This window comes from Ursus maritimus, unplaced genomic scaffold (genome assembly GCF_017311325.1).
Source record: "Ursus maritimus isolate PB19 unplaced genomic scaffold, ASM1731132v1 scaffold_26, whole genome shotgun sequence".
NCBI lineage: Eukaryota > Metazoa > Chordata > Mammalia > Carnivora > Ursidae > Ursus > Ursus maritimus.
Genome location: NW_024425119.1, coordinates 4,037,720 through 4,059,757, shown reverse-complemented (window position 1 = coordinate 4,059,757; position 22,038 = coordinate 4,037,720). Strand labels below are relative to the sequence as shown.

At 42.8% G+C, this 22,038-nt stretch overlaps 1 protein-coding gene and 1 pseudogene across 3 annotated transcripts in view; both read right to left on the bottom strand.

Annotated features, from left to right (window-relative positions):
• Nucleotides 1–5,062: 5,062 nt before the first annotated feature.
• Nucleotides 5,063–22,038, bottom strand: part of TULP3 (TUB like protein 3) — a 68,630-nt gene continuing 51,654 nt past the window's right edge. For 2 of the 3 annotated variants that reach the window (XM_008704856.2, XM_008704858.2), the window contains 7 exons: nt 14,824–14,951; nt 14,246–14,443; nt 11,434–11,546; nt 11,031–11,145; nt 8,879–8,977; nt 8,313–8,484; nt 5,063–7,665 (listed from right to left, as the gene is read on the bottom strand). In XM_008704856.2, coding sequence (XP_008703078.1) covers nt 7,532–7,665; nt 8,313–8,484; nt 8,879–8,977; nt 11,031–11,145; nt 11,434–11,546; nt 14,246–14,443; nt 14,824–14,951 — 959 coding nt within the window. In that variant the 3' untranslated portion in view covers nt 5,063–7,531. The remainder of the gene's footprint in view (nt 7,666–8,312; nt 8,485–8,878; nt 8,978–11,030; nt 11,146–11,433; nt 11,547–14,245; nt 14,444–14,823; nt 14,952–22,038) is intronic. The other variant, XM_008704857.2, reaches the window with a different exon arrangement.
• Nucleotides 11,565–12,453, bottom strand: LOC103675731 (annotated as a pseudogene).

Genomic DNA, 22,038 nt, shown 5'->3' with positions numbered 1-22,038 from the left:
TGTGGTGTGACTGACTCCGCCAGTGGTGTGGTCCCCTGGGACTCCTTCAACCTCTCCTCTCCATGCTTCTGTTTGCTTTTCCTTACGCAGACTTCTCACTCCGTGTCAACTGAAGTGCATCTTGCGTTCTGAAGAACAAAGCATTTGCAGTCTTTCTTTCTCTGTAGAATAAAAGCAGCCTGTGGGGGCACCTGGGTGGCCCAGTTGTTAAGTGTCTGACTTCGTCCTGGGATTGAGCCCCGCATCAGGCTCCCTGCTCCGCTGGGAGCCTGCTTCTTCCTCTCCCACACCCCCTGCTTGTGTTCCCTCTCTCGCTGGCTGTCTCTCTCTGTCAAATAAATAAATAAAAAATAAAAAATAAAAAAAATAAAAGCAGCCTGTAATTGGATAAGCCTAATATAAGTTCTGTTATCTCTTCGTCAAAGAGAATGTTAAAGAGGATGGACTCTAGTTCTCTCTAGGGAACAGTAGATGCTATGGACTGAATTGTGCCTCCCCCAAATTCACACGTTGAAGTCCTAATCCCCAGTACTTCAGAGTGTGAGTGGATCTGGAGATAATGTCTTTAAAAGAGGTAATTAAGTTAAAAAGAGGTCTTCAGGGTGGGCCCTAATCTCGTCTGACCCGTGCCCTTATAAGGAGAGAGATCAGGAAGGACACAGATCGCTCAGAGGGGGCCACGTGCAGACCTAAGAAGAAGGCCGCCATCTGCAAGCCAAGGAAAGAGGCTTCAGGAGAGACCTAACATGCCAACCCCTTGATCTTTGGCTTCTAGCCCCCAAAACTGTGAGAAGTCAACTTCTGTTTAAGCCGCCCAGTCTGTGGTAGTTTGCTGTGGTAGCCTGGCAAATTCATACAGTGTATTTACAGACGGAAACAAACCGTTGCTTTCCAGAGGCCAGAGGTTGGGGCCTTCCCCACCCAATTCTCACGTGAGAGCTTCTGTGAGGTTCCCAGGGGATCTTTAGGATCAGATATCCAAAACTTCCAGAAAAAAAAAAAAATCAAAAGGAAGGAAAAGCTTTCTCCAGTCTTATTCAGCTACAAGTTTTGTTTTCAGTAGCTATTGATTTAATATTTTGAAAATTAACGTGAGTCATTATGACCCTGCTGAGCACCTAAACAGTCTGGGTTCGAATAACAGCTCAGGCACGTGCTGATTGTGACCTTGGGCACACTTAGGCCGTGAGCCCCGTGTCCTCATCACTCATTTCCCCACTGCACATTTATTGAACACAGATGATGTCCTTGGCACTGTGCTAGGGAAGCACCAAGGAGAACCAGAGAAAAATCCCCGTCCCTGCCCCTCAAGATAGGAGGAACGGTCACATGAGGGAGCTAGACAAGGAACAACCTCCACGTGGAGCGTTCTTTATCTGCACCGTCCGGTGTGGTGGGCACCAGCCACAGGTGACTACTGAGACCTTGAAATGTAGCTAGCCCGACTGGAGAATGCAATTTTATTTTGATTCATTTAAACGTGAACAACTGCCCCCAAGTAGGGGCTACAGTGCTGGACAGCGCAGCCGTGGCGCATGCCCCAGGAGCTGCTGCGCAGGCAGAGGGCGCTTGCAGAGCGAAGGGAAGGGTTCGGGGCTGTGGGAACACCAAGCAGAACCGCGTCATGCTGTGGTAGTGATTGAGTGTGAAGAGTGAAAAAGATTAAAATAGTGTCCCTGGAACACCGCATATATTCAAAACACACTGATAAAATTTCTTTTTTTGTCTCCCTCCTCCCCTGATAAAATGTCTTAATGTGCAAATTGTCCATAGAGAGGGGATTTGCTAAAAACACTATGGTACTTCCTACATCGAAATACTGTGGAGCCTAAACAAGAATGAGGAAGGCCTGCATTTACTGATAGGGGATTATCTCCAGGGTATAGGTGAGCAAGCTATCAGACTGAGTAGACACTATGCTATATATATTTTGTGCACAAAGGTTGGGAAGTTACAAATGCATTTATTTTTGCATAACGAAACACTAGGAAGATACACTAGAAAGAAACTATAAGGAGTTAACTACAGGAGAACAGGGCAAGGGAAAAAGAAGGGGACAGATATGGGAAGAGGCTTTAGTTGTAGTTTTTATTTATTTTTTAAACGATTTTATTTTTTAAAGATTTTTATTTATTCATTTGAGAGAGAGAGAGCCAGTGAGAGAGGGAACACAAGCAAGGGGAGTGGGAGAGGAAGAAGCAGGCTCCCAGTGGAGGAGCCTGATGTGGGGCTTGATTCCCAGAACGCCGGGATCACTCCCTGAGCTGAAGGCAGACGCTTAACGACTGAGCCACCCAGGCGCCCCTAGTTGTAGTTTTTAAAGTTTCTCTTAGACCATATGAAATTATTAATATTTAAAATTTGTATCTCTATATATCTGATACGGAACAACATAAAATTGACTCGAGGCAAAATGAGGACATATTTTTTAGGGTCATATTTCTATCTTATATGGATGTAGTTTGTCCTGACGTACATTTGTACCCTAGAAATTACATATTCACCCCATTTCTAGCCCTCCTCTGCCTGCCACTCTCTTCTCAGATCATTCTTCCTCCCTAGCCTTCCTACCCCCAGACGACAGGAAAGAACTGGATTATTCTTTAAACCTTTGTAAATCATAATAAAGGATGGAATCTGCGTAGATAGTACTTAACTAGATGTTAAAACTCTGAGGCTTGAGAACGACCATATTAAACCAAAATGTGTAGTAAATGGGGGTAATAGGCCAGGAAAATTCCCACTCCCACCTTGGCCCCTGCCAACTTTGCCCCTTCTGGGACTTCCTCTCTTTTCTGGTCCTCCAGACTCTTGGGCCATTGCCCTAGGACCCCGTGAAAGGAGGTTGGGCCTGATGAACCAAAAGACTAGGGAGAGCTGGAAAAAAGTCATGGAGGCCCATTTCATATTTGAAGTATTTCCAAAATTTCCACTAACGTCAGGGGCATTTTTTTGCCTCGGCTGTTCCTGCACATAGAAATAGAGAGATGGGTACAAAGATAGGAATGTGAGGTAGGGTCAGGGCTGAGACTAGAACCTGGATGTTTAGTTTCCCAGTTGAACTATTCTGTTTTTGTTTCCTCTCATTATAGCCCCTGGAAAACCATCTAGAATTTCTTTACGAGTGCATATGAACCATTTACTGTAACTACACGGCTAAAAATGTCATCTGAAATGTGTTGCTCCATTTTAAAAGGATGTTAATAAAAGTGATATGATGTTTGCCACAATCCTATACCAAGGGCTAGGCATCTTAACTGGAATACTTCTACTGGCTTCTAAACTACAGAACTATTACTGTTCTCAGACCTTCACAAGAGTCACACCAAAGCACGAGAGTGCTCTGTAAATGTGTGATGACATGGTCCGGGTGTTGAAATCACTGAGCCCTTTGAGACCTCCTCCTCTAGGTTACAGAATCTGTGCTTTTCATTTTAATGCACTTGTAATGTACATCCTTGGTCGGTAGGTGGTGCCACGAACCCACCTGTGGTTTAGTTAAAGATTGCCTAAATTCTGAGCACCAATGGCAAATCCTTCATTTATTGTGGTATCCTTGGCTTTTTGCAGGTGAGAGGAGTATGTGAGACTTTTAACGAATATACATTGACTATGACAACTAGGCGACCAAAGCGGGGAGAGAAGGCAAAACGATAGAATATGCAATTGGTCAAGAAATGTGTCTGAGGGCTGGGACAGGATCTGGCCAGTCCTTGGCAAGCCCCTAGCTGAGGCTGGCATGGGGAAGATTAAAACAGGGCTGTAGACTGGAGGGAAGCAGCCATTGGGCATATGGCATGAGTACTTGGGCAAGAGCCATTCTATCTACAGGCACAGCTAGAGGCTGAGGAGAAGGGCAGCTTGCAACATCCCAAGGTTTTCTCAGTGGAGCAAGGTATTTCCAGCGGTTGGGGAAAAGCAGCTTGGAGGTCCTGCACTTGCTCAGCACCAGATCCTCTCTCTCCCACATCGTGCACTCCTGCCATTCCAGGATCTCCCACCAAAGATATATTCAGAATCTGCTGTCTCCGGTTCCGTAGCTTAAGCATCGACAGTCCTTTCCTGGGGTCTCTGGCACTCCACCCAGCAGTATCTTCAGCTATGAAGACATGACTCTGTCCAGAAGGTAACTAGAGAGTTCAGTTCCAAACTCAAGTAGAGAAATTCCACATTGTTGCCAGCACGAGTGGGGAGAACCATATGCAAGAACTGAAGAACATACAGTTCACGACCTCTCAAAGTACAGAGGAAAGAGGCGCGTGGCAAATCACCAGCAGAAAAGGGGCCAAAACCCTGGGATTTGGCCTCAAACTATTGCTTTACTTCTGTACCTATGATGCTGTCTAAAGGAAGTGAATTGATGCTAGTTGTGTGACCTGCAAAGCTTCTGCTCAAAAAGAATCTTTTGTAGGCCTGTTTTAAATTTAAAAACCACTTGCTGATGTCTTTCATGTCAATGACCACTGAAGCATTGATATTACTCCTGGTCACTGAAAAGTATACAAAAAATTGTGTCCTAAATAATCTGTTCAGCCAGCTGTGCAGCTTAGCCAAAAAGAACCATGTGAAGAAGAAAACACAAGCCCTAAGAATTAAACTCTGACTCCAGCTCTCATCGTGATTTTTTTTCACTATGACACTGGTAAGAGCAGGAAGGCCTAGTAGAGATTTGTGAACACATCTTTTTTTTCAGCTTGTCTCTGTAAGGCAGCACTAAAATGTGAACACTCTGAGTCGAGACAGGGCTGTTTCAGTTTTAGATATTGAGTCAGGAAGCAATGCCCACAAAGAAGACCCAGGAGGCTGACTAGGGCAACATAAACCCCACCCTTCTGTGGCCCCGTCTTTGCTCAGTTCTTGGCTCCAGCACCTATCTAGAAAATTCTTGGTATCATGAATATGATGAGTCTAGACAGTCTCCAGCATACAGACTTCTGAGTCTGTAGACTCCTGTTATCCTGGGATGAACTGATTCACAGGATGAAAATTATTATTCCAGAACACGACAGCAGGAACCCCGTGAGGGATGGGACTTCACAAGGAAGACTGGTGACACATTTTTATATAAATTCTCTTTTATTTCTGTAGCATACAAAAGGTATAAATATGATTTATGTAAAACCAATCGCCTGCACACTCAAGCAGAGAGTACATGAAGCTGGGGTACAGTCTTGGAGCCAGACAGAGCAGGAGGAAGCAGGACTGGATCCAGTCGTCCCGTCAGGCTCCCCTTCCCCAGACACCGTCACCTGCTGCAGCTGGAGGGAAGTGAACAGCTTTCCGTTTTCGACAAGGGCGGATTAGACAGTACGTCAGGACGATGGTGCCAGAGGTCTGAAGGGCTTTAGGGCACTTCTATGAATGAGGCACTTGATAGGAAGCATGCCTGAGATGGAAACCAATCATGTCAAAACAAAGCAGACAGGCCTCGCCAGTGGGGGATGAGCAAAGAGTCCATCTCCCGTGTCTCTTTCCTTCGCATTGCTATTTGATGTGCAGCAAGGAACAACAGGAAGTGGGGTGAAAAGGAAGTCCACAGAAGGGAAATATAATGGAGCAACAGCCGCGGATTCCTTGCCCCATGCTGGCAAACAGCTGGGCGCACAAAGGCTTGGGAGTGGAACAATGCTGAATGTAGAACGCACGAAGTTCTTGGATTCTCCAGTCAGAGGCATTCTGAGACTGGTGAACTGGCGGCAAGCAGAGTCATAGGATTTGCTGGGAGGTGCTAATGATCTGAAAGACTTGGCAAAACTCTTATCATCTGTGAGGAAAAGTGACAGGAGCATGATCTGTACCAAAGAGCCAGGCTTTGGGGAACTGATATTTCTGTTAAGAAGAAAGGCCCAAAGCTCTGCCTAACAAGGTCTACAGAGCTCAGTCAGCTAGCTGGTCCTCACCACAGCCTCCCTGCCACCTCTCTGGATAGTGACAATGACAAGTTTCAATACATAACGTTCTCTTACCTCTTTCATGGTCTACAGGTATGTGTGTCCCTCTCTACTAACGGCTCCATAGTAATATAGCTGTAGGAGGCGCTCCTGGACTGAAAATGAAGGCAACTGTCAAGTTACTCTCCGTCTCAATTAGACTAAGTCACTCTAGAGTTGATGCTTTCAGCCTAAACTGAAATTAAGACAATACGTTTCTCACATGACTGATCACAGAATTTGGCCACAGCCGCTTTGACTGAGATTGCTGCCAGCCAGCCTGCTCTGAGGGAAGCCTGTGACTAAAGTACCGCCCGAGCCCCATGAGGACAGCCAGCGAGCTCTAACAATACCACACTCCCTCTGATAAAGCCCATACAATACTGGATTTGTTTACAAGTGAGCGTTAAGTTCTTCTCATCGTGGTAAAGTGGCTGACATTGTCTTCCCCCACGGGTACTCTGGGTAGGACAGCTACTGGGTAGTTAAGCTACCTGTGTGAACTCAAAATGATCACTGATTTGGGGTCTTCCCAGTTCTGAAGGTCACTGATGCTCTAGAAACCATCACCACCAAAACAAGGTAAAAGCAAAGCTTACTTAAAAAAAAAAAAAGTAAAATAAAAATTTAAAAAAGCCCCACGTTGGACATAAAGCTTACTTGAAAAATAAAATAAAAATTTGTTAAGGGGTACCTGGCTGGTTCTGTCAGCAGAGCATGTGACTTTTGAGCTCAGGGTCAAGAGTTTAAGCTCCATGTGGGATGTAAAGCTTACTTAAAAAATAAATAAATAAAAATATAAAACAACGCAAAAGCTTTGTGGATGTCGCCGAGTACCTTTTGGATCCAGTCTGTGGGACTGTTGCTTCCTAGAGATATCCGTTTCCCACTCTTATGTCCCGACCGCAGGCCCATCCTGGAGGATGCTGAGGCCCATCGCTTACAGAAATATCCCTGCAGCAGGGGCCCGCAAACCAGCCCACAGGCCAAATCTGGCCCGCTGCCTGTTTTCGTCACTAAAGTTTCCATGGAACACGGCCACCCTCACTGGTTTCTGAACTGGCCGTGGCTGTGTCTCTAGTACAACAGAGCTGAGCAGCTGTGAGGGACTCTCTGGCTATTTACAGACAAAGCCTGCAGACCTGAAGACGAAAGGCAATTTAGGGAACTATCCCACTCTGAACAGGTCTTCCGAAAAAAGAGCCTGGTAATTCATCATTAGAACGTGATTCTAGCTGCAGGTTTCCAAGCACAGGAAACCTGACTGTTGAGGCACACAGTCTGTGGTGCAGTCACCTCGGGAGTTACTGACGTGCTCCGGACAGGAACCTCTGTGCTCTGAACCACCTCTCAGCCACGCGAAGCTGTGACCCCTGACCGGGTCTATGGAACCCGGAGGAGCTGAGTGTGTGTGTACATGTGTGCGTGTGTATGTATACACATGTGCATATGTACACGGGCACATATACACACAGACGTACATTCGGGGATCACTCCCAAAGGGGCGGGCTGTCGCTCTTCGTGTCCTGGGGCAAAAGCAAAAGAGGCAATGATCTGCTCCTGAAAGCTCTGAGGGAGAAAGCTTGGCGTTTGCTGTTTTCTCATTCACATGCTAGCTTGCTGTCAAAGCTAGAAAGCCCGATGGCAAAGGCCTGAAGTGCACACAGTGGGTAGTTGTAATCCAGGGTGAACACATCGTCTGCCACACGTCCAAACTGCATGACTATGTAGTCCGCTAGAAACAGAAAGAAATTCGGACATTAGAAGATAATGGGGCTGTACTGGGGAAGAGCCTACTTACGATACAGAGAAAAATTGCCAAATAGGTCAGGCAATCACCAGGTCTCTTTAAAATGGGAAACCATGAGAAGGATGGCAAAAGGCACCAGGTAAGAGTGAGCATCTGCTAACCACGAGCCAAGTTTCTATTACTGTTCCTCTCAGAGAACAGGAACGACTCCTGACTAGCACGAAAGGGCCAGAGGAGGGAACAGCAGAAGCTCCAAGGACTAAAGGTGCCTAAGAAGCTTGACTAAGGGCCATTGCATCTGCCTCCCAAACAGTGGTTCAGAAGTTTTACTTTAGAAAAGCCACATTAGGGGCGCCTGCGTGGCTCAGTGGGTTGAGCGTCTGACTCTCGATTTCGGCTCAGGTCATGATCCCACTTGGGATTCTCTCCCTCTGCGCCCCCCCCCAAATAAATAAGTCTTTAAAAAGTAAAAATAAATAAAACCATACTTTAGTCTTTCCAAAGAAATCATGTCTTTCTTAAATAATTCTTCCCTGAACAGAACTTCCTGTCGATGATAGGAAGTGCTCATTTCCCCACCGTGTAAGAACATCTTTCCTCCTAGTCCCGCCCAACCCTTCCTGCAGGCTTACGGTCATGTTCGTGGACTATCTGAAAGTTCTTCACAGACGCCTGAGTGACCCGGCCATGGAAGTTCAGGACGTAGGACTGCGTGTCATCGTTCCAGACGGGCGCCTTGTTGTGCAGTTCAATCAAGTTCTCCATGGTTTTGTTTTGCCATTTGGAAAGCAAGCTCTCGTGGTCCTGTTTGAAGAGACAATCATTGCTTTGTACTGAGAACCATAGGCAATCATTTGCTCTCAACTCTGTGAGGTAGGAGGTGGAGGAGGGGAGTATTTTCTCTGTTTCAGAAAGGGTACAACAGAAACAAAGAAAGCCGAAAGTTAAGGCAGATTTAAAAATTCTGCAAGATTATCCAGCATTTCTCTTTGCAGACCAAGGGGTTTCAAATCTACACTTCAGCCACTTCTCCGCATGGGCACTTAGCTGCCGCTCTGGAGCCATCACTCTGCTAAAGAAGGCTATGAGCCATGCTCCAACTTGAGGTTCTCCGAGGATCGATACTTTTTTGTACTGATCGTCTGTCTCGTATTCTTGTCTTTCAGACTCCTTGCTGACTAAATATGTTCTTGCTTACATTTCGTGGCCGAAATGGGATCCGTTCATGATTCATATTCATCCCTGGAATGATCACAGACATTCTCCTAGGACCTTTAAATCCAAGTACATTTGTTTCCTGGAAGATAAGAGAACAAGGCAGGGACTTGGAAGCAGAAAGGAAAAAGAGACCACATTCTTAACACCAGACTTTCTTGGGCATGTAAAATGTCCAATGATGTCAAAAACACCAAAAATGATTTTATTTCTTTAGCGTAAGTAAACGAAGAGAGAGGGAATCAAAAAAAAAGAAAAAAGAAAAGTAATACTGTACCTCCTTTTAAACCTAATGTGAACACTTGAATTTAAAACAGATTTTATTGGCTTGAAACTTTCTTCTTACTCCTTAGTCTTAAGTGAAATTTGGGGCAATTGTGAGCAAACTGGCCAATTTTGTCATCATCAATAAATATTTATTTCCCAGTGAGGGCATGGCACTACATGATATACAGTGAGAATTACAGCTTAATTTACACAGGACCTGTACCAGGAGGTAAAAAGTTCAAATGCCTATGTCAGCATAAGGAATATAGTCACCGGTACTGTAATCGCGATGTATCAGGACAGATGGTAGCTATTCTTGTGACGAACACAGCATAATGTATAAACTTGTCAAATCCCTAAGCTGAAACTAATGTAACATTGTGTGTCAGTTATACAAATAAAAAAAAATAATACTGTACTAGACATATGAAGGTTGCTAAGAGAGTAGATCTTGAAAGTTCTCATCACAAGAAAAGAACCCGTAACCATGTGTGGTGATGGATGTTAATTAGACTTACTGTGATGATCATTTTGCAGATGGAGCCTAGAATCGGGCTCTGCAGTAAGCACAGAGTCTGCTTGGGGTTTCTCTCCCTCTGCCCCTCACCCCACTCACATGTGCGCATGCACACATGCGCTCTCTCTCTCTCAAATACATAAATCTTGGGATGCCTGGGTGGCTCAGCCGTTAAGCATCTGCCTTCGGCTCAGGTCATGGTCTCAGGATCCTGGGATAGGGCCCCACGTTGGACTCCCTGCTCAGCAGGGAGTCTCCTTCTCCCTCTCCCTCTGACCCTCCTCCCCACTCATGCTCATTCTCTCTCTCTCTCTCAAGTAAATAAATAAAATATTTAAAAATAAATAAATAGGGGCGCCTGGGTGGCTCAGTTGGTTAAGCGTCTGCCTTTGGCTCAGGTCATGATCTTGGGGTCCTGGGACTGGGCTCCGCTTCTCCCTCTCTCTCTGCCTGCTGCTCCCCCTGCTTGTGTTCTCTCTCTCTCTGTGTCAAATAAATACATAAAATCTTTTGAAAATTTTTTAAAATAAAAATATTTTTTATAAATTAAAAAATAAAAAAATAAAATCATTACCTTGTACAACTGAACTAAAATGTCAATTACACCTCAAATAAGAAAAGAAAAAGAGGGGCGCCTGGGTGGCTCAGTCAGTGAAGTGTCTGGAATCGAGCCCCGCGTGGGGCTCCCTGCTCAGCGGGGAGCCCGCTTCTCCCCCCTCTCTCCCTCTACCCCTCCCCCTGCTTATGCTCTCTCTCTCACTCTCTCTCAAATAAATTTTTAAAATCTTAAAAAAAGAGAGAGAAAGAGATCAGTCTACTTTATTGTAACCTCTAGCCAGTGGGTAAGAGGTAATGAAGGACCAAGTTAATACAATGGCCTTAGGAAAATGAAAGAGCAGGTAAGACAAGAAATGTTAAAAAAAAATTAAAAAGATGGGGCGCCTGGGCAGCTTAGTCGGTTGAGCATCTGCCTTCGGCTCAAGACATGATCCCAGGATCCTGGGAGCCCCAGTCAGGCTCCCTGCTCAGCGGGGAGTCTGCTTCTCCCTCTCCCTCAGCTCCTCCCCCTACTGTGCTCTCTCGCTCGCTTTCTCTCTGTGTCAAATAAATTAATGGAATCTTTAAGAAAAAATTAAAAAGAACCAAACTTGGCATTTCGTAAATAATTAAAACTTGAATATACAGAGAAAAATGCAACCAGCAACAGAAAAGGGGGGGGTTAGAAATAGAAACAAGCTTGGGAGGGAAGATCGTGAGTTCAGTGTTGGTTACGTTTCAAGTGCCAGCAGGACACCCAGGAAATTAGGGAAAAGACTCAGGACAAAGAGTGCATTATGAGAATGGGACGTACATAACAGACAGCTGCCAGCTCCTGCCGGATATAGGCCTTTTCTACCAGACCTTGGGCCTTGCTTGGGCTGACACCATGGTCATAAACTGTAAACTTGGTCCCCATGAGGTTGGATCTAGAATCAAGAGAAAGAAGTTACCATTAATGATCTGTATTTTTTCCCCACACAAATACAAATCTAGGACAGGTATGGAACAGAATGGAAGCTCATCTGCCTGTTCTCCAAATGTTCATCACCACTAGTAAAGATCTCTCATTAAAATAAGGGCCTTGGATTTTCTCTGAAGTTTTTTAAGATTACGGTATCAATACATGCGCACTGTAAAAAAGATACAGACTGCTCTGAAACTACAGGAATAAAAATACCAGAAAGAATAGGACAGTAATACAAGGCTGCTCTCACCTGAGTTTGCCAATATAACTCTCCCCTTCACGAGATAAATCTGTTGGATCAGTGGAGATGAGGTAATTGGATGTTTTGCTCTTTTTCCGCTTTCTACCTGCAAGAAGAAATATCTGGAAAAAGAAAAAAATGCCAGTCAAGAATATCAAGAGAACCACTACGGTCTGCCCTACCCGCTCACCTAGCAAATATTTAGCAAGTGCCTATCGTGGGCCAAGCAGTCAATCTTTCAGTCTTTTTTCTTTTCAACAGGCTTAATTCACCGTCATTTTTCTTGTATACAAACTACATGGTAACCACAGCTGGAGCCTGGGTCTGCTGCACCGAACCTCCAGTATGGGTCTTTACAGGATGGTCAGTGAGTTCCTGAGAGGGGGCCTCGGAGAACGTGGTCTCCTTCCAGAGGTCGGCATGAGACAGCTCTAGGTCTTGGAGATGGCATCCCAAGTGGCCTTGGCGAAGCTGCCCGGGGTGGCCATGCAGCGGCCGGCGGAGGTCGAGCAGCCCGCACAACACCGGGGCCCCTGGGCCAGGGACGTGGTGCCACAGCACGGAGCTGCAGCGTCCAGTCACCTTACAAGGGACGGTGTGGAGCTTGCTGATCTCGTTCTCCCAGAGGCCTTGCTGCACTGGGGCTAGAGACCTTGGCCAGCATGATGGTCCCACGGATGTCAGTGGCCACCTCACGGGAACATTTAACACCGAATCCCCGATAGCAACAAATGTCTTGAACCTGGTCTGCCTGTCGGCATGGGTCTGCTTTTGCATGGGCATGATCTTCAAAACCTCATCCTTGAAGGACGATCCCAGGAAAACCTCGATGATCTCAGATTCCTTGATGGGCAGGCAGAAGAGATAGGTCTCCTCCAGGGACCCGAACTTTACGTCCTTGACCAGACAGCGCAGGCTGGTGAGAGGCATCCACTCCACCTCCTTGGTCTTGCTGCCGTGAACTCCTTGGCCTTGACGACTGCAGAAGCCGCGGGGCCTCCCATCCCAGTGCCTCCTGAAGCACCAGTGTTATCTGCCACTTCGTGTTTTCTTGGAGAAGACCAATCTTTGCGGCTTTATCTCTTTTTCTAACCCTTATAATGCTTCTCAGAATTCACTATCAGGGTTTCCCTACTGTACAACTTTTCATAATTCACTTAGCTGCATTCTCCATATACAGTAGACCCCCTTATCCACCAGGGGCTATTGTTTCAAGACCCCCAGTGGATGCCTACTGAACACTCTACAAACTATGTTTTTCTGTACATACATATGACAAAGTTTAACTTACACAGAAGGCATAGCAAGAGATTAGCAACAATAATAGAATAATTCTAACAATATACTATAATAAAAGTTATATGCATGTGGTCTTTCTCTTTCAAAATATCTCACTGTACTGTACTCCCCTTCTTCTTGTGCTGATATGAGATGATAAAATGCCTACATGATGAGATGAAAAGAGGGGGCGTTAGGCTACTATTGACCTGCTAACCCTACGCCAGAAGAAGGACCCATCTGCTTCCAGATGACAGTGACTGCAGGTGACTGAAACCACAGAAAGCAAAATATTGGGGTGGGGGGGCTACTGCAACTATGTGCAACTTTCTCCCTAAAACCTCCAGTGGCTTTTTCAAAAAAGCTTCATCTGATTCATCAAGGAAGGGTCTTTCCAGCTTCAGGAGAGACAGGACGCGGAATACCCACCCTTCCCATTCTTTACCATAGCTGCTTTCCTCATATTCCTTTTTGTGTGTGACTTCAGTGGCGTGAACACTGTCATACTTGTGCACCCTTCCCAGACCCTACCAGATCTGGACAAGAACAGGGAAGCAGGAGAATGGCAGCAGCCACGGAAGGGACCGTGGAATCAAACAGATACGGGTTTGACTCTGGCTCTGCCACTTATCATTGCGATTTGGGGGTAGGTATGTCACTCCCTAAGCCCCAGTCACTCATCTATAAAGCAGGGATGAGGTTGTGGTAAGGATTATAGGAGATAATATATACACAGAGCATCTGGCACATGCCTGGTACATCATAAACACTTATAAATTAGTGGTTATAACAACAATGGTATCAATCATCATCTCATTTTTTATGCTTAAAATCATCCACCTAGACCCGGTAGCAAAGCAAAATACAGTGTTCATTAGCAAGTATTAAATTGCCTCAAACTTGTGTTTGAAGTAAATCAGAATTTCTAGAGTGAGAAATAAGACATTTCACTCGCATGTCCTTCCTCTATTTCCCTTTTTTTTTAAAGATTTTATTTATTTATTTGACACGGAGAGAGACAGCCAGCGAGAGAGGAAACACAAGCAGGGGAAGTGGGAGAGGAAGAAGCAGGCTACCAGCGGAGGAGCCTGATGTGGGGCTCGATCCCAGGACTCCAGGATCACGCCCTGAGCCGAAGGCAGACGCTTAACCACTGAGCCACTCAGGCGCCCCCTTCCTCTATTTCCAATTCCTCCTATTCCCTAAAACTGGCACAGTATCATGTCCTACGGTAATTAAAATAAAAACCAAAGAGCACACAGTAACACCCTCCCTCCATCAAAAAATAGGATAGAGGTGCAAATAATTACATTCAAATGTTCTCTTCCATTTTCTTATATTCTGGATAAAATTCTTTTTCTTTGGGGTGGGGTAGATTTTAATTCTGAGACTCTGAGCTCTTTGAAGAAAGAACACAGCAACTGGGAGTTGCTGACTTGGTCTGAAACCAGTGCTCTTCTCCTCCTAAGACCCTTCAACGATCTATTCCCACAACATTCTTCCCCTTTATCTGAAGATCTGTCTTAAGAATCAATTCTCATACCTTCCGATTTTCATCCTTTTCCAAGTGCATATAGTAAGTGGGGAAGAGACCCCGATCCATTCCTTTTTTATCCCTGGTTATCCGACACTTTACTGTAATACCCCTAGGGGCAGGACTACATACAAAGTCCTCCAAGTTCTCCACTTCTCCCAGCTGGTTATCCATTTGGTGGGCCACAGGACCGGAAGCTCCTGGATCCTGAAAGACAGCCATATACATGAGCAAGAGGAGGTGGGATCAGAACACTTCTTATTCTCTTCAAGAAATAATTAATGGACAAAATAATTTCGTGATTTACCCCTATGTCTCTAGTCTTCTGACAAAATAAGGGGAAACTCTGAGAAGTAAAATAAGTATGTGAATATTGGGAGTAATGAAGGAGCTAAGAACAAAAGTGGGATGTAACTTCACAACTGCTGGCTTCAGACGTAAGAAATTGGGGAGGTCATGAATCTAAGTCTAAATTGGAGCTTCACTCTTTTGAAGGTACCCTCATTCAGCAACGGTGTTTAAATACTACAGGTACATTTGGGAAATAGTTAAATAAGTTCCCAAGAAGACGTTTCAGAACTACATACTGTGGTTGATTTCTGGCTGGATGCAGAATTGGGTCTCTCCGCCTCTGAATATGGTGAATGACATAATTTTTTCCCTTCTTCCTCCCCATCGGTCTCCTCTTCATCGAAGTTCAAACTACCCGAGATACCTGGCAGAAAGGAAGAACTCTCAAAAACTGCCAACACTGGTTTAAAAAATAAATTGTCGAACCAAATATAATTTTAATTTTCTTGCTAAAACATTCCAGCTATTCTGACTTAAGACATAGCTACTTCATCCAAAATTTGTTTTGTTTTGTTTTGTTTTGTTTTGTTTTTTGGTGGGCAACAGATCAAGGTTTATTGAGCGATAGCTCAGTGAAAGTATAAAGCTCCCGAGGAGGGAGCGGACCTGAGAGGGTTGCCACCTACTTCATCCAAATTTTGACAATTCTTTCTTCGTATTCTCACTCAGATTTATCCCTTGTTTTCCCTTTCCATACAGGATTAATATCCAGGATAGATAAAGTACTCCTACAACACACACTCAACAACAACAACAAAACAAATAACCCTTTAACCAGAAATAGGTAAAGGACATGAACAGACATTTCTTCGAAGAAGATACATATTATGGCCAATAAGTACATGAAAAGACGTTCAACAGGACTCATCATTAGGGAAATGCAAATCAAAATCACAATGAGATACCATTTCATAAGCACTGGGATGTCTATTATCAAAAAAACAGGAAATAGGGGCGCCTGGGTGGCACAGTCGTTGAGCATCTGCCTTCGGCTCAGGGCGTGATCCCAGTGTTCTGGGTTCGAGCCCCGCATCGGGCTCCTCTGCTGGGAGCCTGCTTCTTCCACTCCCACTCCCCCTGCCTGTGTTCCCTCTCTCGCTGGCTGTCTCTGTCTGTCAAATAAATAAATAAAATCTTAAAAAAAAAAAAAGAAAAGAAAAGAAGTATTGGCGAGGATGTGGAGAAATTGGAACCCTTGTGCATTGCTGGTGGCAATGTAAAATGGTGCAATCACTGTGGAAAACAGTACAGTGGTTCCCAAAACACTTAAATACAGAAGTACCACATGATCCAGCAATTCCACTTCTGGGTATATACCGAGAGAATTGAAAACACAGACTCAGATACCTGTATACCAATGTTCACAGCAGCAGTATTCACAATATCTAAAAGGTGAAAACAGCCCAAATATCCATCAACTGATGAACAGATAGACAAACTGGTATATACATACAATGGACTATTACTCAGTTTTAAAAAGGAATGGAATTCTGACCCAGGCTACAGCCTGGATGAACCTCAAAGGACATTATGCTAAGTGGAATAAGCCAGTCACGAATATTTTTTTTAAAAAGGGACAAATATTGTTATGATTCCACTTATATGAGAAATCTAGAGTAGTCAAATTCACAGAGACAGAAATTTTGTAGAATAGTGGTTACGAGGGACACAGGGGACAGAACAGGGAGTTATTATTTAGCGATACGGAGTTTTATTATGGGAAGATGAAAAAGTTCTGGAGATGAATTGTGGTGATAGTTGCATAACAACGTGAATGTGCTTAATGTCACTGAACTGTACACTTAAAAATGGCGAAAACGGTAAATTTTATGTTACGTATATTTCACCGCAACTTAAAAAATTCGATGATCTATTGTTCTCTATCAGTTCCCTCTGTTTCTTTTTGTTTTCCAGCATTTTGTTCATCTCTTGTCTAGTTAACTAGAGTTGGGAATGTTTGAAATGCTATTACCTTGGATTTATGAAGCACCTTTTATAAAAAATTCAAAACTATCTGACTAAAAACGATTTTCTCATTTTATCCTCACATTTGTGTGAGTTTGAGGAAGAGACAGTGGTAGTCTTTCTTGTTTTGTTTCTTGTTTGTTTACGGAACATATCTAGGGCAGAACAGAGACATAAAATAAAGTGTGATGTATGTTGTAAGAGAAGGATGGTACTCAAATTTACATGTGGTGGTATCAGGCTCAGGGAGAATCATTTGCCCGAGAGAAAGAGGCAGGGCCAACACCGAAACTAAATTCCCTTTTCTCTTTAGAGGATAAAGTTACCCCCCATATCCAAATCATGAATTTACAAGTAGACTTAGCAACAAGCAGGGTGGCTTTTTTCTCCAAACCATTTCCTGCCCACAATCAGCCATCCACAGGAGGGACAACTATGACCTATTTTTACATAGTTCACAAATAAATTGGTATTAGCTTCGCTCAGGGACACCCAAGGATAAGACAAAGGCCAGTTAAAAAATTAATCTCAAATGAAAACATATATCCACACAAAAACTTATACATGAATGTTCATAGCAACATTATTCATAATAGCCCAAAGTGGAAATAACCCAAATGTCCATCAACTGATGAAGAGAGAAACAAAATGTGGCATATCCATCAATGGGATGTTAATTTGACAATAAAAAGCACTACGACATGGATGAACCTTGAAAACATTACGTTAAGTGAAAGGAGACAGTCATAAAAGACCTAGCATATGACTCTATTTATATGAAATATTCAGAATAGGCAAATCCACAGAGATGGAAAGTAAATTGGTAGTTGCCTGGGCTGAAGGGGTCGGAGGGAAATCGGCAGTGACTGCTAATGGGTATGAGGTTTCTTTTGGGAGTTGTGAAAATTTTCTAAAACTGATCGTAAGGATGACTGCAGACCTCTGTGAATAGATTTGGAACCACCGAATTGTTCACTGTTCACTTTGGTTTTTTTCTAATTTTATTTTTTTATTGGGATATAATTGACATATAACATAATGATTCAATATTTGTATATATTGTGATATGATCACCACATTAAGTTTAGCTAACATCCCTCACCACACACACTACAAATTTTTTCTTTCCTTTTTTTAAATTTTTATTATAATCACCAGGTGCTCATCAGACAAGCACACTCCTTAATCCCCATCACCTATTTCCCATCCCCCACCAACCTCCCCTCTGGTAGCCATCAGTTTGTTCTCTATAGTTAAGAGTCTGTTTCTCGGTTTGTCTCTCTTTCTCTCTCTCACTCTTTTTTCCCTTTGCTCATTTGTTTTGTTTCTTAAATCCCACAGAAGTGAGGTCATACGGCATCTGTCTTTCTCTGACTGACGTACATCACTCAGCGCTATGCCCTCCAGCTCCATCCAAGTGATGGCAAATGGCAAGATTTCATTCTTTTTTATGGCTGCACAACAGTCCTATTATATATAATCATATAAAATATGAATATATATTCATATAATACATATATTCCAGATCTTATTTACCCATTCATCAATCGATGGACACTTGGGCTGCTTCCATATCTTGGCTATCATGAATAATGCTGCCATAAACTAGGGGTGCATGTATCCATTTGAATTAGCATTTTTGTATTCTTTGGGTAAATAGTCGTGCAATTGCTGGATCATAGGGTAGTTCTATTTTTAATTTTTTGAGGAAGTTAACTCCATACTGTTTTCCACAGTGGCTGCACCAGTTTGCATTCCCACCAACAGTGCCACATCCTTGCCAACACTTGTTATGTTGTTGATTGTAGCCATTCTGACAGGTATGAGGTGATATCTCATACGATTTTGATCTGCATTTCCCTGATGATGAGTGATGTTGAGCATCTTTTCATGTGTCTGTTGGCCATCTGGATGTCTTTGCAGAAATGTCCATTCACATCTTCTGCCCATTTTTAATTGGATTATTTGTTTTTTGGATGTTGAGTTTTACAAGTTCTTTATGTATTTTGGATACTAACCCTTTATTGGATGCGTCATTTGCAAGTATCTTCTCCCATTCCGTAGGTTGCCTTTTAATTTTGTTGATTGTTTCCTTTGCTGTGCAGAGCTTTTTATTTTGATGCAGTCCCAACAGTTTATCTTTGCTTTTGTTTCCCTTGCCTCAGGGCACTTATCTAGAAAAAAGCTGCTACAGTGGAGGTCAGAGAACTTACTCCTGCCTGTGTTCTTTTCTAGGATTTTTATGGTGTCAGGTCTCTCTTAGGTCCTTAATCCATTTTGAATTTACTTCTGTGATTGGTGTAAGAAAGTGGCCCATTTTCATTCTTTTCCATGTTACTGTCCAGTTTTCCCAACGCCATTTGTTGAAGAGACTGTCTTTCCCATTGGATATTCTTTCCTGTTTTGCCAAAGATTAATTGACCATTTAATTGTGGGTTCATTTTTGGATTTTTCCATTCTGTTCCATTGATCCATGTGTCTATTTTGGTGCCAGTACCATACTCTTTTGATTACTACTGCTTTGTAATATAACTTGAAGTCCAGACTTGTGATGCCTTCAGCTTTGTTTTTCTTTTTCAAGATTGCTATGGTTATTCAGGGCCTTTTGTGGTTCCATACAAAGTTTAGGGTTGTTTGTTCTAGCTCTGTGAGAAATGCTGTTGGTATTTCAATAGGGATTGCATTAAATGTGTAGATTGCTTTGGATAGTATAGACATTTTAACAATATTTGTTCTTTCTAATCCCTGAGCATGGAATGTCTTTCCATTTCTTCGTGTCATTTTCAATTTCTTTCACCAGTGTTTTACAGTTTCCAGAGTACAGGTCTTTCACCTTTTGGTTAGGTTTATTCCTAGGTATCTTATTATTTTTGGTGCAACTGTAAATGGGATTTTTTTTTAATTTCTCTTTCTGCTGCTTCATTACTGGTGTATAGAAATGCAACAAATTTCTGTACATTGACTTTGTGTCCTGTGATTTTATTCATTTATCAGTTCTAGCAGTTTTTTGGTGAAGTCTTATGGGTTTTCTACATATAGTAACATGTCATCTGCAAATAGAGGAAGTTTTACTTCTTCCTTACCAATCTGGATGCCTTTTACTTCTTTCTGCTGTCTGATTGCTGTGGCTAGGACTGCCAGTACTATGATGAATAAAAGGTGACGCTGGACATCCTTGGTTTTTTTTTCCTGACCTTAGGGGAAAAGCTCTGTTTTTCCCCATTAAGGATGATGTTAGCTGTGGGTTTTTCATATATGGCCTTTATTATGTTGAGGTATATTCCCCCTGGATCCACTTTGTTGAGGGTTTTTATCATGAATGGATGTTGAACTTTGTCAAATGCTATTTCTGCGTCTACTGACATGATCGTATGGTTTTTTATCCTTTCTCTTATTGCTGTGATGTAGCATGTGGATTGATTTGCAAATATCGCCCTTGCAACCTAGGAATAAATCCCACTTGATCATGGTGAATGATTTTTTAATGTAGTGTTGGATTCAGTTTGCTAGTATTTTGTTGAGGATCTTGCATCTATGCTCATCAGAGATACTGACCTGTAGGTTTGGGGGATTGGGAGGCATCTTTATCTGGTTTTGGTATCAGGGTTATGCTGGTCTCACAGAATGAATCTGGAAGTTTTCCTTGCTCTCCTATTTTTTGGAGTAGTTTTTTTTTTCTTTTTTTAAGATTTTATTTATTTATTTGACAGAGAGAAAGCACAAGCAGGGGAAGAGACAGACAGAGGGACAGGGAGAAGCAGGCTCCCCACTGAGCAAGGAGCCCAATGTGGGACTTGATCCCAGGACCCTGGGTTCATGCCCTGAGCCGAAGGCAGATGCTTAACAGACTGAGCCACCCAGGTGCCCCTATTTTTTGGAATAGTTTGAGAAGAATAGGCATTAATTCTTCTTTAAATGTTTGGTAGAATACACTTGTGAAGCCATCTGGTCCTGGACTTTTGTCAGTAGCTTTTTTTTTTTTTTTAAAGATTTTATTCATTTATTTGACAGAGAGAGAGAGAGAGAGAGCCAGCGAGAGAGGGAACACAAGCAGGGTGAGTGGGAGAGGAAGAAGGAGGCTCCCAGCAGAGGAGCCTGATGCGGGGCTCGATCCCAGAATGACAGGATCACGCCCTGAGCTGAAGGCAGACGCCCAACGACTGAGCCACCCAGGCGCCCCTATCAGTAGCTTTTTGATTACTGATTCCGATTACTGATTTTTTTGGTTACTTATTTTTCTGGTAATTGGGTCTGCTCAAATTTTCTATTTCTTCCTGTTTCAGTTTTGGTAAGCTACACGTTCCTAGGAATTTATCCATTTCTTCCAGGTTGTCCGATTTGTTGCCATACAGTTTTTCATAATATTCTCTTATAACTCTTTGTGTTTCTGTGGTGTTGGTTGTTATTTCTCCTCTCTCATTTGTGATTTTATTTGAACCCTTTCTCTTTTTTTCTTGACAAGTCTGGCTAGAGGTTTATCAATTTTATTGATTTTTTCAAAGAACCAGCTCCTAGCTTCATTGATCTGTTCTATTGTTTTTTTCTAGGTTATCCTTTATTTCTGCTCTAATCTTTATTATTTCCTTCCTTCTGCTAGTTTTAGGGGTTGTTTGTTGTTGTTGTTGTTGTTGTTCTTTTTCTAGCTCCTATAGATGTAAGGTTAGGTTGTGTATTTGAGGTTTATCTTGCTTCTTGAAATAGGCCGGTATTGCTATAAACTTGCCTCTTAGAATTGCTTTTGCTGCTTCCCAAAGGTTGTGAACCACTGTGTTTTCATTTCCATTTATTTCCATGTACTTTTAAATTTCTTCTTTCATTTCCTGGTTGACCCATTCATTGTTTAGTAGCAGGTTGTTTAACTTCCACGTATTTGTGGTCTTTCCAGAAATTTTTTTCTTGTGGTTGACTTCTAGTTTCATACCATTGTGGTCAGAAAAGATGCATGGTATGACTTTGATCTTTTTGAATTTGTTGAGGCTTGTTTTGTGGCCTAATATGTGATCTATTCTAGAGAATGTTCCATGTGCATTTGAAAAGAATGTGTATTCTGCTGTCTTAGGATGGAATATTCTGAATATATCTGTGAAATCCATCTGGTCCACTGTCTCATTCACAGCCACTGTTTCCTTCTTGATTTTGTGTTTGGATGATCTGTCCATTGATATAAGTGGGGTGTTAAAGTCCCCTATTATTGTATTATTTTCATTTAGTTCTTTTATGTTTGTTGTTAACTGTTTTATGTATTCGGTGCTCCCATGTTGGGTGCATAAATATTTAGAATTGTTATATCATCTTGTTGGATTGTCCCCTTTATGATCATATAGTGTCCTTGTCTCTTGTTACAATCTTCGTTTTGAAGTCTATTTTGTCTGACATAAGTATGGCTGCTGTGGCTTTCTTTTGACATCCATATGCATGAAAAATTTTCTCTATTCCCTCACTTTCAATCTATAGGTGTCTTTAGGTCTAAAATGAGTCTCTTGTAA